Source organism: Pseudophryne corroboree, chromosome 5 (genome assembly GCF_028390025.1).
Source record: "Pseudophryne corroboree isolate aPseCor3 chromosome 5, aPseCor3.hap2, whole genome shotgun sequence".
Taxonomy (NCBI): Eukaryota; Metazoa; Chordata; class Amphibia; order Anura; family Myobatrachidae; genus Pseudophryne; species Pseudophryne corroboree.
The window spans coordinates 575691094-575710080 of NC_086448.1; the positions used below are offsets into that span (position 1 = coordinate 575691094).

General features: G+C 39.3%; 1 protein-coding gene across 5 annotated transcripts in view; it reads left to right on the forward strand.

The window, feature by feature from the left end:
* MBP (myelin basic protein) overlaps positions 1 to 18987 on the forward strand; it is a 384529-nt gene that overhangs the window by 354860 nt on the left and 10682 nt on the right. For 4 of the 5 annotated variants that reach the window (XM_063923326.1, XM_063923328.1, XM_063923329.1 and 1 more), the window contains 4 exons: positions 9462 to 9587; positions 10949 to 10984; positions 12694 to 12723; positions 16038 to 16184. In XM_063923326.1, coding sequence (XP_063779396.1) covers positions 9462 to 9587; positions 10949 to 10984; positions 12694 to 12723; positions 16038 to 16184 — 339 coding nt within the window. The remainder of the gene's footprint in view (positions 1 to 9461; positions 9588 to 10948; positions 10985 to 12693; positions 12724 to 16037; positions 16185 to 18987) is intronic. The other variant, XM_063923331.1, reaches the window with a different exon arrangement.

Sequence of the window (18987 nt, forward strand, 5' to 3'; positions counted from 1 at the left end):
GATCAGTTCAGTGCTTGTCGTTCCTGGTTTGACGTCACAAACACACCCAGCGTTCGCCCAGACACTCCCGTGTTTTTCCAAGAAACGGTAGCGTTTTTTCACACACTCCCATAAAACGGCCAGTTTCCGCCCAGAAACACCCACTTCCTGTCAATCACATTACGATCACCAGAATGAAGAAAAAACCTCGTAATGCCGTGAGTAAAATTCCTAACTGCATAGCAAATTTACTTGGCACAGTCGCACTGCGGACATTGCGCATGCGCATTAGCGACTAATCGCTCCGTTGCGAGAAAAAAATAACGAGCGAACAACTCGGAATGACCCCCTTTGATTGAATGGAGGCTATCTATAATATAGCATATTGGACCAAGATAATAATGTAGTAGCTTCTCTTACAGATTGTTCTCTGGCTAGTTTAATATAAACAAAGACACATTGCATTGATTATTAAGAACTTACATACCCAGTACTAATGTTGCCCGGAAGTTAAAGTTAATATAATTGTGCATATTTCACCATTAGTGCACACCTTAAATATAGATAAGTACATCTCACATCACTAGGTCCTGAAGGAACTGCAGCCAACTACTGTCACAAAACAGATTTGCATTGTAATATAAATACTGTCACTTTAATTAACTGATTATCCAAGATACGGTATATATTTCCTGAGACTTGTTAACCTTCAGACCAACCTTCTAACCAAATCATGATGATGCTTATTAGCATCCGCTATTTTATCTTTGAAACGCTTTGTGCATTTAATCTCTGCTACTCACATCTCAGTTACAAAAGGTGACATTATAGCAGCATGAAAAGGACAGATCTGTCACTGATATGCAATTCGACCTTTGACAGTTGAATCGCATATGGAGCTTACATGGCAGATATGCAAATGCAAATAGCCAGTGACCCTCATTGAATTCATAATGAAAATAATGTGAATATAAAACCTTATACCTAAAATAAAAATTGCCTTTACTTACACAGTTTTATGTTGCACCGAGAATTAAACATTCTGGAAAGAAACATACAAATGAGGATGCATTCTTAGTGTCATCGCTCTTCAGTTCTCAATTATAATTGCAGAAAATTAGTCACGGACAGCTGTCCTGACCTTATTGGCCAACGTAATTGATTGCATTACAAGGTTAAGATCCATGTAATGGTGAGACAAGTGCTGTATATAAAGTGGTGAAGAGTAACCTTTCTCACTTTCATCTTTAATAATCTGAAAGTTATTTTTAAATGACTGTATTTTAGTTTGCATTAGATAGATCAGAGGTTCTCAAACTCGGTCCTCGGGAGCCCACACAGTGCATGTTTTGCAGGTAACCCAGCAGGTGCACAGGTGTATTAATTACTCACTGACACATTTTAAAAGGTCCACAGGTGGAGCTAATTATTTCACTTGCGATTCTGTGAGGAGACCTGCAAAACATGCACTGTGTGGGCCCCAGAGGACCGAGTTTGAGAACCTCTGAGATAGATACTAATTTATGTTAAAATACCATGATGTATTAGTTTTATGCAAGCATGTGTTTGCTTTTGACACATACCTAAACATTTTCATGGACCATACTAACAATTACACATTTCAGTTAAAACAATAGACTAAGCAACATTATAGATGATGAAAATGATCAAAACATAATTAATATGACATAAATAAATGTAATAGTATCTATATATAGAAAATGTATCTTTTTTTCCCTTTGACGAGCCAGATTTGCCACTTTTTTAAGGCTGGTCACATTCCAACATCAATATCCATAAAACACAAATGATGCAGTTCGTACAGTAATTATATCTTGTTTTTTGTAAAATGTATTTTGCTTTCAGTAGACTTTGAATTCTCGGAAGATACAATTAATTTGCTTATATCTTCTTATACATCAAAGAAACAAACAAAAGGCCAAAAGACTGCTGTTTTTTTAAATTGAGATCACAAGGAATTGCAAGACTAATCAGCAAAAAATATGGTTCATTGTGGTTCTTGCTTTGACATCAATCCACCTTTCTAGACCAAAAAAAAAATTAAGATTCTACACATACATCAGATTTTAATAATAAAGTCTTCACTAGAAAATGATTAATGCTTGAATTGCACATGTGTGGCATTACAATTGTCAGCATTGCTTGTGCCCCCATTATCATTTAATTACTTAATATGACCCCAATTAACAAAATGATTGCAGACATTGTTTAATTTACAATAATATTGGACCCTTAAGGTTTATTACATATTATATGGGCCACTTAATAGATACATTTAGTAGCTTGCTCCCATTAATGAATGAATTAATTATACCCTCTTAAACATGTTTAGAAATTATTTGAGCTCTTACACTAGCAATAGGCAATGTCTGCATGCATTGGCTTTTTATTTATTTAAAGTATTATTATTATTATTATTATTAATCTATTTATTACACAAATAGACTCAATTTAGGCTAATGGATCCTTAAGAACTTGCAAGGGCTGTAAGAATTTCATAATTTGTATTTTTCTATATAAATCTTTAGAAATCTGTAATTGGTGGTTTGTGATGAATTGATTGGCTCTGTTCCTTATCTTTCATATATTGACTCAATAGTCGTTTAGTAAAATTACCAGAGGTCCAGATATCACAGGGACAGTGTATATTGGAGCTTTGCATCAATTCTAAATCAATTCTAAATTTGGATTTTCCATATAAAATTTAATTGAATACAAACACGCCCAAATTCTTAATTTAATCCTTTTACAATATGACAGGAATTTTCTTTCTAGCAGTAGTCTAAATGGAAATGACAAAATAAGTAATCCAAAAAGGCCACCACTTGATATAATATAACCACAACACTAATGAGTTAATGTTCTGCAGTGTCCAATGCACAAGCAACCAGAAGTGGCTACACAGCAGTAATGATGGTCATCATCACATGCTCATCCCCTTACACTTTATTTTCATGTAGCACAAATATAACATACACATTAGAGGGTCTTGATTGTAAGCTTCAGTGCATAATGCTTAGTGGCACAGTCTGTATATTGATTTAGCTACTTTTCAAGGGGAAACAGTAGGTTGTTGAGTATATAAACTGGAAATGTGTTGAAGCGTGGATCTGCAAAGGTGACTGCAGGAGCAACAGAATCTAGAGCAGAAGTAAGGGACAGAATGTCTAGGGAAAGTGCTTGGTCGGAGCAGGAGAGAGACAATGGGGAGAGTCAAGCATGACGGATTTGGACATAGTGTCAGTAGACTCAAGTTTGCACTTGGTGATTGTTGCATTGGGGGTGGGGGTGTAGAGAGAGTCAGGTATAAGTTAAAAGAAATAAGATTATTGCCAGAGACTGCGAATGGGAAATTGATATATCACAACAATCAGTGAAAACCAGATCAAGTATGTGTCCACTCACAGGGGAGAGTGAGGCGATCTAATTGAGAGATCAAATGATGTGAGGGTAAGGAGCATAGAGGCAGAAAGGTCAGAGGGGACAGAAATAAGGATATTGAAGTCAACTAAGATGAGGGAGGGAAGGTCTGAAGAAAGTACAGTAAGTGAGGGAGTCAGGAAGCAAAGTTGTCAAGGAATTTGGAGATAGGGCCTGGGGTACTCATAGGTGAACAGGTTAGAAAAGGTGAATAGCAAAAACTTCAAAGCAAGAGAATGAAAGGGATGGTTCTGAGGGCATGTGTTGGAAAGAGAAGGGAGGGGATATAACAATTTTTATGCACCACCATGTCGACCCCTAGGGAGGGGGGTATGAGAGAAGGTGAGGTCACTATAGGAGAAAGCAGCTGGAGAAGTGGGGATCAGTATGATTCACCGGTGGCCGGGATGCTGGACGTCAGTATATTGCAAGCGGCATCCCAGCTGCAAGTATGCCGGCAGCAGGGCGAGTGCAAAGAGTATCCTTGTGGACTCGCTGCGCTCGCCACATTGCAGGCTCAGTGGCTCGCTGCACTCGCCACAGGTTCTGTTCCCACTCTATGGGTGTCGTGGAAACCCACGAGCGATAATAGCCCCTGTACACCGGGATTCTGGCTGACAGCTTTGTCGACTGTCAGGATTCCAGCATCGGTATCCTGACCGCCGGGACCACGGCAGCCGGCAAATTAACTGTATCTGAAGGGGAAATCCAGTATTTGGTGATGGCAAGGAGATTCAGGAAGTTGGAGCTAACGATAGGGTATGGAGATAGAGACAGCGTAGGGGAGAGATAGTAATGATACATATGGGGTTTCTGTAGTGTGGAGGTGAGACTGATTTGGAGGACTCCTGATTAAGGAACGGCAATTGCAGGTGGTGGGCAGGGCAGAAATTTAGTGTCATGTGAATAGAGGTGACAGGGAGAGAAGGGAGGGCGCAAGGCTTAGTGGTGGGTAGCACGTCAATGGTGGAAGAGAAGTTATTGAAAATGGATTAATGGGAGATGTGGGGGAAAGTACCGATGTGTGAAAGGAAGACAGAGGAGGGGAGAGAAGGGGAAAGAGGGTGGTACAATTGGTAGAAGACAGGAATATCTAGATGATGAGTAATTGGGGTGTTTGAGCATGGTATAATTAAGTGTAATAGGATAGGATAAATAGCAGTAGTAATGAGGAGTGTGAGTCACAGAAACAGGGCAGTTGAAATACAGGGAAAGGCAGATAAGATCGGAGCGACCACCGGTGGTAAAAACTATATGAGACTAGAAGTACAAATGCGGGTTGTAGGCGGCACTCACGGTCTTATGTCAAACAAATGACCCGGACACTCCTGGGTTCAAAACAACGTTTCGGTTTTTATAAACCTTCGTCAGGTATAAAAACCGAAACGTTGTTTTGAACCCAGGAGTGTCCGGGTCATTTGTTTGACATAAGACCGTGAGTGCCGCCTACAACCCGCATTTGTATTACACACAGAAGGAGGGCACCGGGCAAGATGCTTTTACTGTGACAGCAGGAGTGCCGAGTTTACCTGTTACCCTGAGACTAGAAGTATAAATTTAAAAGCAAAAGCGGGGTTTATTTAAAACGAACGTAATTTGTTAAAAAGTGCTTTTAGACATAAAAGGCAACATACATGGAATGCTTGTTTTTTTTTTAAATTAATTAAAATTAGAAAGTCGTATAAAAGTATTCAAAAAAGCATTCAAAAAAAGACATAGAGATAATGAATATGAAGGCAATAAGAATAGGTGCTAAAAAAAAAAAAAGGTCCTCGTACTCATAAAATAAGTACCATAGGAGATAATTGTGTATCTAAAATAAGCTAAAAAAGAGATCTGATAAATAGAAAGAACAGCTTAACTTGAGGATTTTCAGTAGTAGCAGGAATCACCCAACGCGTTTCGTCTGGTCTGACTTCATCAAGGGGTAATGAGCACAGTGGGACATATCATCTATTTATACCCCTATGGGTCAGGAAGTGATTAGTGACATCACTTCCTGTGATAAATTGGTGTTAGTGTGAACAGGATACAAAAAATACTAATACGTTTCAAGAACACATAATAAATGAAATCAACAGTGAGGGAGGCTATATATATGGTGAAGCACTTGACTTGCGCTTAGAAATTGTGTTGAAATACAGGTACAACATCAATTATCCTGCACCTGATGGTCCATCGCCTCTTTTGATCTGGACACATCAGGCACAGAGGGGAATTAGGCAGCATGGGGGAGTTAGGCTGTGGGAGGGCTCAGTTAGGCCATGGGAGGGCTCAATTAGATTGTGGGGTAGAGTTAGGCTGTGGGGGGGAGTCAGGCTGCAGGAGGTTTAGGTGCTGCAGGGGGGGAGGAGTTAGGCTGCAGGAGGGCTCAGTTAGGCTATGGGAGGAAGTCAGGCCGTGGGAGGTTTAGGATTAGGCAGAGGGGGGTGGGAGGGAGGGTAAAGCGTCAGGATACTGCTGTATGTATCACCTATAATCCAGCAAAATGGATAATCCGGCATAGTGCCTGTATCAGAAATGCAGATGTGGGTAAATGTAATGTAAATGTAAAAACAAAGCTAGAATAGTATCTAGTGAAGATGAATAGGTTGGAGCTGGTATGGGCACAGGAATAAAATATTAAGATAAACAATGTTAAAAATGTATGAATGTGAACCAACGGTAAAAAGCAATGACAATGCAGAAATTACAATTGTATAAAGATAAAATGACAATGTCACATGAGTGCTATAAACAGGGATGTGTAGATGACTTAAAACAATCGTAGGCGCAACAAGCAAAGTGTTATCTCCTTGCAGTGTTTAGTAAGGAGTGTTCAGGATATGGAGAAAGCAGGTGTTAGAGTTGGATGGACGCCAAAGCCTCAGTTTGTTAAAAATATTTCCAAACAGAGTGTAGATGAGATTTCAGGTTTAATATTCTCCTTCTGTTTCCTCCTGTAAAACTCTCCAAATGATGCTTTAAATGTACTAACACTTGGAAAAAATAAACACTTTTAATAAAACATATGCAGCCTGTACGCAAATGAATAAGTAATGGAACAGACAAGTGCAAAATCATTGAACCCCTCCACCCACAACAAGGCCAGTCATACATTTCTGCAGCACACAAACAGAGCCTGAGCAGCATCCCATATATCTGGGATTTAACAGAAAGAAATTCCTTAAATCAGGATACAGTGTGCAGATAGTGATTAATGACAATTTACCTAAAATAATATTCCAGCACTTCTGGTCCAATAACAGATATCTGGTGCCTGATGCAATTAATATTTTACCTGCAGGTGAGTGCCAGTCAATGTGTCAACATTCAGAATGTCAAAAATCTAAATGTTGGCACTGGAATGTTGACATGTTCTGATTGTTGACAGAATGGCTAAATATGTCAACAGATACCATGTTGACATCCACAATGATGACATATTGAAAATATTGACATTGTAAATGTTGACAATAACAAGGTCAACATATGGAATTAAGACTATGCATAATAGGGTTAGGGTGAGGCATATAAGATTAAGGATGAGGCATGTTTGGGTGAGGCATGTTTGTGGGGGTTACGGTGAGGCATGTTAGGGTTAGACATAATAGGGTTAGGGCGAGGCATGTTTGAGTTAAGCATAATAGGGTTAGGGTGACGGATAAAGAGTGATAAAGTACCAGCCAATCAGTTCCTAACTGCCACGTCACAGGCTGTGTTAGAAAAATGACATCAAGGAGCTGATTGGCTAGTATTTTATCACTCTTTATCCATCTCCACTTTATCTCTTGTTAGAGCTTAATACATTTGGGCCCAAGCATATTATTGACATGATATTTTCCTCATTAGATTTGTACTTGGATTAGTGTGTAAACCACATATTTTTTTTGTGTTATCTATTAAACTTCTTTGTATACAAATACAAGCTGTTCAATTGTTATAAAAGCATGCTCTGCTATACATTGAAAAGACTGAATATGTCATTACCCAGTAACATGCTGTCTAACCCTTACATCCATAGAAAGTGAGTAACTCATATTACAAGGAATGGTACTGAAAGAAGATGTGATTGCAGAGACAGCTCCATTGTTCAGTACTTGTCTGGGATTTTGTCCATTTTTCACTGTTGTGTGAAATGCTTGATTAACTTTTATAAAAAAAAAAAAATCCTTGATTTTTTCCATTTTCCTCTAGTGTGGAAAATTTCTATCATGTCTAGCAGAGGCTCATATATGTGCAGCATGAATCGTCCTGTATGCTGAGCAGACACTGGGCTATCTGTGTGTATCAGTCTGCAGAAATGTAGGAATTTATGAAGCAAGATGGTGGCATTTGCAGTAGGAAGATTGTAGAGGGGGAAGGATTGGGTTAATGAAACTCGCCTATCAAAGTCTTACAGAGAATTTGAGAAACACAATTTACTTTTGCAGAGATAAAGAGACAGGGTAACTTGGGGCAATTCTTGCCATGTGTATTGATGCATGGCCATTTCACTCCATAAATATGCATTCATTTTGTACCAGGTCTGAGCTGGTGGTCTTCACATCCAGTACTTGGAAGACCTTTTGCAGTTAGGTTGAGAAGCCAGTTCTTCTCAAACTCTGAGCATAATCAGGGCCTGTGCAAGGTCTTTCTGCACCCTATGCAAAACTTCAGCTTAGTGCCCCCTAACCTGCATTCCCCCACTACCACCGCCTCTCAGAGGGGAAACGCAGGTGTACAGCATATATATTCGCTTTTCTACCTGTTCTACGCACAGGAGTTTCTGATTTTCACTGTTGTAAATTTGTTAAAAATTTGGCAAATCTATAGAGATGTAAATTTGAGACATCTTAATGTAAGTAAATATTAATCCATGGTTCTTGGATTGGAGGAGCACCCGTAGCAGATACGGTAAAATATGACAGGACCATTTTTGTAGTTTTTCAAATTCTACCCACTGGAGGTGCAATCCAGATTTTCATCCGATTGTTTGGGCGTTATTGTTCACGCAACGCAAGCCACTAATCGGTAATGATGTCATTATGTCAACCCTCTATCATCCCCTTAAGGGTAGGTTTATTAAAATTCTAATTAGGTAGTTTTCCTATTTCCCACCTGAAGAATACTTGTGTTAAATCTCAGCTTCCTAACATATAGGAAAGTAAGAGAATTAGTGATGAGTCAGTCAGTGAGTGAGATATATGGTAAAAAAGTGACAGGACCATTTTTGTAGTTAATGAAATTCTACACACATGAGGTGCAATCCAAATTTTGATCAGATTGTCCGTTTGGGCATTATCATTACGGCCATTGGGCTATAAGATCTGTACTGTCTGGTCCCACAGAAGCCCCCTTGCCTAAAAGTTGTTTCCATGTTTTCCCTTATAATTGGTATGGTTCTTCTTACAGGTGGATGTATTACAATGATGCTGTTGGGTGCAGACATGTAGTCAGGTGCTGCTTGCTGTTGGAGAGCCAGGATCCAGGGGCCTGGAGGATGTTCATCATGAGGGGGGGGGGGGGGGGGGGCGCGCCTTTCAGAAGCCATAGTTAGAACCACCTCCTATGTTCCTTTACATTGCTTGATGTTACACGTGTCAGGAAGCGCTGAGACACTATGTGGTACAGCCTGATAGCAGCGGCTGCACTTGATTAGACCTGCAGTAGCAGTCAGTGCAGGGTAAAAGGAGAAGGCTGCATTAAGAGATATCCATAATTTTTTTGCGAGATAAATTCAGTGGCACCCTCGAGGGGCCAGCGCCCCTAGGCAGCCGCCTAAAGCTGCCTAATGGTAGAGCCGGCCCTGAGCATAATATACTAAGAAAATATTAGTAATGCTTTTGTAGGCAAAGGTGTCCGTATATAAATTCCTGTGTGACCACCTCTTGGATACAGAAATGTAATTTGTATTGCAATTTCTTATCCCTTCGTGTGAGATCACATGTATTATTTTACAATATAAACATAAACTATCTTAATGCTTGTATTCATCATCTTATCATCATCATCATCATCATCTTATCACTATACTGAAATTTGCCAATTGAAACATTTGTATATCTTAATCTTCTTTTCAGGATATTCATTACTCCAGATCAGGCTACCTCTCATCCTCTCCACAGAGGTCTCCACAGAGATCTTCTTACTATGCCCATGGCAGGCACGTGGATGAAAACCCAGTTGTCCACTTTTTCAGGAACATTGTAAGTTCTTATATTGAAATTAGCAATTTGTGAAATTGAGACAATGAAGGGAAAGCACAAATTGTTTAAAAAAAAAACCCCTGAATCCTTTTCATTTACCTATTCTTAGTAACACATACAGGTTTAGTCTCTCGTATCCAAATGCTTGGATTTGGGATTTTTTCGTATTTTGTAGTATTTGTATATCATAATGAGATATCTTGGGGATAGGACAAAGTTTAAACACGAAAAGCATTTATGTTTCATATACACCTTACTGTATATACATGGGGGGTCATTCCAACCAGTTCGCATGCTGCGGTTCATTGCAGCGGTGCGAACGGGTCAGAACTGTGCATACGCGGCGGCCGTCGCCGGGCAGTGACGCCACATACAAAGAAATCGGTTGCAGCAGCGACAGCAAGAAGATTGACAGGAGGAAGGCGTTCCGAGGCGTCAACTCACCATTTTCCGGGCGTGGAGATCAGAAACGCAGGCGTGTCCAGGCGTTTGGACGGCGGATTTCTGACGTCAATTCCGGGACCTTCATCGCTGGATCCATCGCACAGGTTAAGTAACTGCAAGGCTGGTCTTGTTCTGCACAAAACTTTTTTAGCATAGCAAGGCTGCACAAGCGTTGGCAGCCCTGCTATGCTAAAATACACTCCCCCATAGGCCGCGTTTAGTTGATCACCCAAGCAGCAAAAAGTTGCTACGTGTGATCAACTCAGAATGACCCCCATGGACTGAAGGTCATTTTATACAATATTTTTTTTTAGCAATTTTGAGCATGAAACAGAGTTTGCGTATCTTGAACCACCAGAGAGCAAAGGTGTCAAAAAATTGGGGATACTGGATTTCTGGATATGGGAGACTCAACGTGTAATACATTCCATACACAATAACATCTTACATTGGGCCTAATTCATGTTTGAATGTAATTGCCGATTATCACGCAACTGTGGGATTATCGGCAGACTGTACATGTGCTGGATTGCAATGTGCATGCGCAAAAGTCCCGCTCGCAATGAAGATTTCATGTAAAGGGATTGATAGGAAGTGACCTGGAGATGTTAACGGGGAGTTAATGGGGAGTGGTTGAGAAAACACAGACGTGTTATGGCTGTTTTTGTGTATCTACTGACAGCTGCAAGCTCATACATGTTTACGATGGCTCTGGTGGGCGTCTTTTTTCATTTCTGGGCGGCAGCTTCAGTTGCAAACATTTGCAGTTCCATAGCCTACACATTCGCATTTGCCAATGTATTAGAGTGCAAGCATGAATTAGGCCCATTGCTTCTAATCAATCACAAGGAAGCTCAAGAACTCCTGCTAGCCAGATCTGAATCCCTGCTTATAAACCTATCGCCACTTCTTTTCAGGTGACACCCAGGACACCGCCCCTTGCTCAACCAAAGGTAAGCATGTCATACAGCTAGCCGCAGAAAAGTAAAAATGGTTTCTACTTCATGTATTCCCTCACTCGAATTGATCATTATTGCCAATTAACTTACACACTTTAATGAGTAAATAATAATTTTATTTAATTCAAATGTCACAATCCCATGCTTAAATTAATTTTACAGTATGATTAAAAGAACACATGCATAAAATCAGAACTGTGATGCATGACAAGTTAAAGGTGGAGCTAAATTCTTAGAAACCCCCCCCCCCAAAAAAAAAGCAAAAAGCAACCTAAAAATGTGATGTTATCTAATAACATAATAAATGATGATATCACGTCATTAATTAACATTATTGCGTGGATTGATGATTGGTCCCCATGAAAATTAAAACATGAGAAAACCTGCAGCCCAAACAAAATTTTACATTGTGTTATTTATCACATGCAAAAGTATTTCACAGAGCTGTATTACTTGTATATGTTAGCAGAGAGATGCACATGCACTGGTCAATATACATTGGAGTGAGTCAGTGTTGCTGAAGCTACCATTGTTATATTAGCTTTACATGTACACATATGAGCACAATCATTTTTCTAGCATATCTATAAAGTTGTATTTTTTACATAAGTACTTATGTATTAGGAGGAGTATATGTATGCCTCTATTAGTGTACAACCTAAAGTGTTCTTCACTGCCACAAGTTTATTTCCTACACACACACACACACACACACACACACACACACACACACACACACACACACACACACACACAGCAGCTACTACATGCTAGTAACATAAGTCATAGGTGGCATTAGTGAACACAAAGTGGGAAATTCAATTGTTTGAAAAGTCAGTTGGGTGTCTGTTTTTTCCTGTCTATTAGATAGGAAAAAACAGACACCCAACTGGCTTTTCAAACAACTGAATACCCCTCAAAGGGGTATGGCATGATAAATTGCCATAATATGATTAATGTTCATTTTATTGACAATCATTATTCTAAGATGCCATTTTTATAACAAGTGAGATATCTGTGATATTTGTTGTATTAAACCCTTCATCAATAAGGAAGATACCTCTAAATATTCCATTAATTTTCATTGTCACGACATTTCATGTTGATCAATAGACCCATATGTCACCATGCTCCTCTGCAATGATAGTCCTCTGATAAACCATCTTTTTCCTTCACCTAGTGGGGGTTTTGCTATCAGACAGCAGATTTTACAACTGTTTTTTAATAGTAATAACTTTGTATAAAATAGAACTGTTATGTTTGTTTTACCATTCTCTCCTGCAACTTTTACTGTATTAATGTAGCTTTCTGGCTTCTTTCTGTGCCTTTCAGTCTTATATTTATATCAGTTGAGAACTGTCTCTCTCATTGCCCTGACTGATATTCAATACAGTTCTGCTGTACTCTTTGCATTAGATACAATTGTATGCAGAAACTGGCTTTGTGTTGTAGAAAAGAGCACCACAAATTAATACCATGCATGATGACATAAAACATGGCTCAAAGGCACTGATCGAAAAGGCAATGTATTTAGTAACTGAAACAGAGGTACATATAAAAGCATTTATTGTACTTCAAATTTTATATTTGGCATAAGAATGTAGTGAGTAGACTAAATGTGTAATCTTGGACAAATTCAATGTTCCATATGCAATTTATGTGCATTATCATCATGTTACTTTTCTTTTTTTTTCCTTGTGCAGAGAGGATTGTCCCTCGCAAGATTTAGCTGGGTAGGTGATGAACACTCATCTTCATTTGCAGGCACTCTGGTTACTTAGACCAACACTCTGCAAAGCTGTCAAGCTGTCCTCACATTTATTCCCCCCCCCCCCCCACTCCCCCATATTTTCTCCCTCACAGCAATGTTTCTGGTACTCTCACATTATTACTTCACAGCTTTGCTTTCATTAAAACTTTTATGCTGTAGCCCAGCTGGAGAAAATGCTCTTCACTGACACGAAGACAATTTAAATAGATTGATTTAAAGAGTATATAGGTTTATTTACTATGCAGCTGTTGCTGTTTGCATGGCAAATGTTTTTTTTTTCTCCCTTAAGCACCAAGAAGACAAATTTGCAGTTGTGCTATTGAATTGACTACTGTACTAGTTTTGGCCTGATTCTGAATCAGACACATATGCACCTTTATGCTAATGGTGCGGCCGATGTTCCATATACTGAGATGCTGATTTGCAGCGGCACAAATCCATCTCAGTTCATATTTAGACGACTCCTCGGTGCGCAATCAGACTCACCATCAAAACTTGCACTGGTCCTATGGCGCAGTTTCTTTGCCTGAACATGGCGTCCTGATTGAGAGCTCTGCGTCTTTAGAAGCAGCCACTGTCAGTACATGCTTGCGTCTGGCTAGCCACCCCCACTTTTACCTCCCAGGCACGCTCACTGAAATCCATTATCCCTGCTACCAAATTTTGATCTGTGTCTCCTACGGAATGTGCGCACAGTGTGACTTGGATGCACGCACACTACTTACAACATTGGCCAACTGCATGCATATTGGCATTGCATGCAGGTAGCATCCAACTCAGAATCTGTCCCTTTGCCTAAAACATGCATTTTCTGATCTTATATTTTTCCTCTGTGTGTGGTAAAGGTTTGAAGATTTCACAGAATAGGACATTTTTTAGTTTAAATAACTGCACATTTTCATGGAGCACTTCCAATTTAACTAACCTTAATTGTTTACAGATGTAGCCTTTGTTATCCCAAACTGAATGTGGGAATATTTTCTGCAAAGTGTTTCCCTGGGAGAACTTCCTGTAACCAATTACCTAAAATGCTCCCAAGCATAAGGGAATGGATTTTCAGGTTTCCTCACAAAATCACAAGTGAAATCATTAGTTCCAACTTCCACCTCTGGAGCTTTTAAAATGTGTCAACGAGTCTTGAATACACCTGTGTACCTGCTAGGTGACCTGGAAAACATGAAATGTTTGGGGTCCTAAGGACCAAGTTCCGTTAAGTGACATGTTACAGGCTGGGTTATAAAAAAATGTCTTGAGCTGATTGGTTGGTACTTTATCTTTCTCCACTTTATCTCTCTCCGTGCATCACATAAACGATTGGTACAGACTTTGACATGTTATAGTACTTGATGCATGATTGCCTAGTTCTTTTTCATTATCACCCATAGAGGGCTTGTAAAAATGTGTGTGTGTGAAGGGGGGGGGGGGGGGACACAAACAGATTACTTCATAGTGACTCCGCCCCTTCCTGTTAACTTTCAATTACATCATAGACATCCCACCACCACCACCTTCCTCCCAATCACCCACTTTTTTGTTGAATAACTCCCCAAGAGTCTTCAGGGCCATACTGACGGGGAGATTTTCCCAGAGATATGTGCTGAGTGGTCTAGCACAGACCGCTCAGCACACATCTCTCCCCCCGCTCAGCACAGTGCGATGTGCTGAGCGAGGGGGGGATGGACACGGGGGGGGCGCTCACTTCACACAGCGCTGAAGTGAGCGACCTGCTAGACAGGCCAATCTGTCGCCGGCACCCCTGCACACAGAGCGATGTTCTAAGCAATCTAGTCAGATTGCTTAGAAATGAGCTAAACATCGCTCCGTGTGTACCCCCTTTACACACAATCTGGAAGAGTAGGTAGGTATCATCTTAAATGACAACAAATTGTCACCTATCTACTAAACTAGCTATGTATGCACATGTTTGTAGTCAGTAGAAAGTCTAGGTTACCAAATATCACATTTCCTACAATGTTTTGTCATCAACTATGGTTAATAATCAGATTAAATAAATATGTTTGTACGGTATGGTGGATGAAGAGGATGATTTGTATGTAATGTGTTTGTTGTTTAATAAATTCTATTTTGTTTTATTTTTTAGTCATTCTCCACCTTTAATAGAAACTAAACATAACACAAAACATCATGTATCATGCATGTCTTTCTAGAATAGTCTGCATATAATGTGCTGTATTCTAAAGGCCACATTTCACTGTGGTGACCTAATTAGGACAGTCTGACATTAAATAACAAGCATTAATCCTGTATCACTAAATGCCAGATGCATGCACATACATAATGTGTATTCAAGAGCAGCTGCAATATAAGAAATCTGACTCATTTACTGTACTTGTTGAACGTACCATATAGAATGTTCAATTAATAACAACCAAATACAGTATAGTGATCGCACAATAATAATATACATGCAAGTAAATTAAGTTGATATTTTTAATGTACTATTGTTTTTGTGGAAAGAAAATCAGGACAAACAAATCACTAGTAATATAGTGTATTAATAGATGAATGCAGTGGTTCCCAATCTGTGTGCCTGTAGGCACCCTGGGGTGCAGTGAGGCTGATGCAGGGGTGCCTCGGGTTGGTGCTCCAGAACCAAATCAAATTATTTATTGTCAAAGATATATGGAAAACCAGTGCTAGTGGCTGCCAATCATAAAACGTGGGCGATCAGAAACACAACTGCACACCACCACATAACTGGCCCTAAGTACGACAGGTAGGCACAAATTACTCAATTTTATAGTTTTTCAATATGAATCAATAAAAACTTTTATCCTAGTGGTGCCATGAAAAAAATGCTAATCTTCTAGGGTGCTGTGATTCAAGAAAATTGGGAGCAACATAACCGAGATTAAGGAGAGTCAGCAAAAAGCTGAGATTACTCTTTTGTATGAAGAGATGTTTATTAGAATGCAGAAGATTGTACAATAAGTATTCATGTTTGTGAAGTTACTGTAAGTGTGTAACATTATAGCTACTAGTTCCGTAAGCTGCAGGACTGCACAGCACATGCAGTATATTACATCTTACTGTATGTATGATAGCCTAATACACTTGCTTCATTTTTTGTTCTTTTTTTTTTTTTTTTAAGATTATTGTAAACAGAATTTTGTAAAGAAACCAAATTAATGCACTGATTATATTCATTTATTTATTTTATTCAGGGTATATGATGTGCTTATCTTGGAGCAATAATTTATTATTTCTGTGGTTTCAAATATGAAGATGATAACGTATCTATGTATTTCAATGCAGGGGGGTGAAGGGCATAAGGGTTCCTATGGAGGATCCAGTCCCAGGTTCTTGGAGCATCACCACCAGCATCACCACAAATCATCCTTTAAGGGATACAAGGATGCACACAGAGAGGGCCAAGGAACCCTCTCCAGGATCTTTAAACTGGTAATATTGCTTCTATAGTTCTCAATGCAACTTTGTACAATAGGAGGACATCTGTACTATCATATTACCCTTGTTCATTTGCCTTCATTTCCTCACATGTAACGGGAGCCAGACATCACCATGAAATAAAACGAGGCTATTGTTTTGTACAGTGCAAACTGTAATGTATAATAATTACCCTGTCCCCTGACTTTTGTGTAAGTAAAATCTGAATATTCAATGGGAAATATGTACTAAGCCTTGGAGAGTGATAAAGTGGAAAGAGATAAAGTACCAGTCAGTGAGCTCCTATCTTCCATGTTACAGGCTGTGTTTGAGCGACTAGTTAGGGGCTGATTGGTTGGTACTTTCTCTCTCTCCAAGGCTTAATACAGCTGACACCAGAACACACTCATTTTACACTTTACCACTTTATCTGTTGCTTTCCTCATATGACCTTAGGTATTAGTAGATGCATCACGTCTTGACTGTTAAGGGGGGTACACACGGAGAGATCCGTGTTTAAGATCTAAGCAGTCTGACTAAGCAGGGATCTGTCGTGTGTATGCCCCCCAGCGATAGCTATCGCCGGTGCTAGATTGAGCCTGCATGCAGGCTCAATCTAGCGGGTCGCTCACTTCACCATTGTGTGAAGTGAGTGGCCCCCCGTCCGTGCCCCCCCTCGCTCAGCACACATCGCGCTGTGCTGAGCAGGGGGAGAGATGTGTGCTGAGCGGTCTGTGTTAAGATCGCTCAGCACACATCTCTCCCATCAGTACCCCCCTTTACTGTGTATCTCTGTACTCTCCTGGTCCCTGGAGTGTGTGAGCATTTCCCAGATGAAGCAGAGGTACTAGGCTTTGGGGAGTGATAAAAGTGTACAATGATAAAGTTCCAGCCAGCTCCTGTCATTTTTCAAACACAGCCTGTAACATAGCAGTTAGGAGCTGGTTGGTTGGTACTTCGCCGTGCACTTTATCACTCTTCAAGGATTGATAAATCCAGGCCACATGGCAGGAGCGGATTGGCTGGTACTATATATAGTCAAGAAAGTGGCAAAAACTCTGCAAATCCACTTAGAGAAGGTATTGGATAACATTTAGGTTTGAAGAATGAAAAGTACATGATGAGAGTATTGTTGTGTGGAGTAATGAGAAATTAATATAGGACAGGCATTCCCAACCTCAGTCCTCAAGGCACACTAACAGTGCAGGTTTTAGTGACATCCGGGTTTCAGCACAGATGGTTAAATCAAAACAACTGATGTACTAATTAAGTCACCTGTGCTCAAGCATGGATATCACTAAAATCTGGATTGTCACTATACCTTGAGGATTGAGCATGGGAATGCCTGATATAGAATTATGAATGGTTATTCAACAGCCATGATCCATAGTGTTTTGTAGAGACATGCAAAATGGAGAACGTACAGTATGTAGCATATTATAATTTAACTATTTTAACTAGACTTTATCTAAAAAAAAATCTTAATGATCACTTAGGATTGGCAAAATGTCACCCTTCCGTTTTCTGCAAGAAATAATATTTCAGTAAAGAGAAGCGCATTCAGTAAAATATTCAATCTACGCTATACAAGAGAGCATATATGGGTCTATTCATGAAGCAGTGAAAAGTGTGGAGAAGTGAGTCAATTTCCCACTCTTTTCACTGTTTCATGAATAGACTCCATAGTATTACAGTGCCATACTGTATAATGAAAAAAGGGAACATGGAACAATAGTTGTTACTGCAAGTATCAACAAAGGTGAGCACATTCTTCATCAGATATAAGTCATACAAAGCATAATGATTGCTCACATCTTATTATGAATACTGCCAAATTATTTGTGATGTAACTACTGATGCAGTAAACCAGCATGACTAATCTAAGTAATTTTGGTAAAGTAGTAATGACTAATCTAAGAAATATTGGTATCAAGTAGTAATGAGTAATCTAAGTAATATTGGTATGAAGTAGTAATGACTAATATAAGTAATATTGGTATGAAGTAGTAATGAGTAATATAAGTAATATTGGTATGAAGTAGTAATGACTAATATAAGTAATATTGGTATGAAGTAGTAATGACTAAGTAATATTGTTATGAAGTAGTAATGACTAATCTAAGTAATGGTAACATGCCACGTGTGTCCATAATAACTTGGATTACTTATTTAATGTACTTGTAATAGAATAACACAGGAAGTGGCTATTCTAAATTACGATGTATAGGATTGTGGATATTGTAATGTATCTGCCACACATAAAGTCAGACATTGCATGTTGCCAACACTATCTGGGCAACGTGCATTAATAACTGCTACCAAATAAAATATTAAAGGTATTCCTACTGTGATTTATAACTTGGATAAACTACAAAAGGAATTTGTATTGGAATACTGCCTGCATTATTTAGTTGCATTTTGTTTTGTTTTTGTAAATAAAGAATAGTTATAAATCGAAATGTTATGTTTGTGCGGCATAACTTGCCCACTTTGCTTTCCAGCATTATATAATTTTAATGAAGTTTCCATAGTGCTTGTCTAATCCGAGATACCATTAAAAAGTTAGGTGGTAGCTAGTAGCAAACCAGGTCTAATGCAACATGGAGCTTTTCCACTCTTTCCTCCATATTTTCCTCCCTTGGCAAGCTCAGACGAGGGGAAGAGAGACTGTGTCCATGTATGGTAATGAGATTAACTATCGTCTCCCCTCCTCCAATCGCCCATACACTTTGGTCACCTCTGAGGTATCTCTGCATTGAACATAAATTGTGACATACTGTAGGGACTTTAAGTACATTGAGGCCATACAATTTGTGAG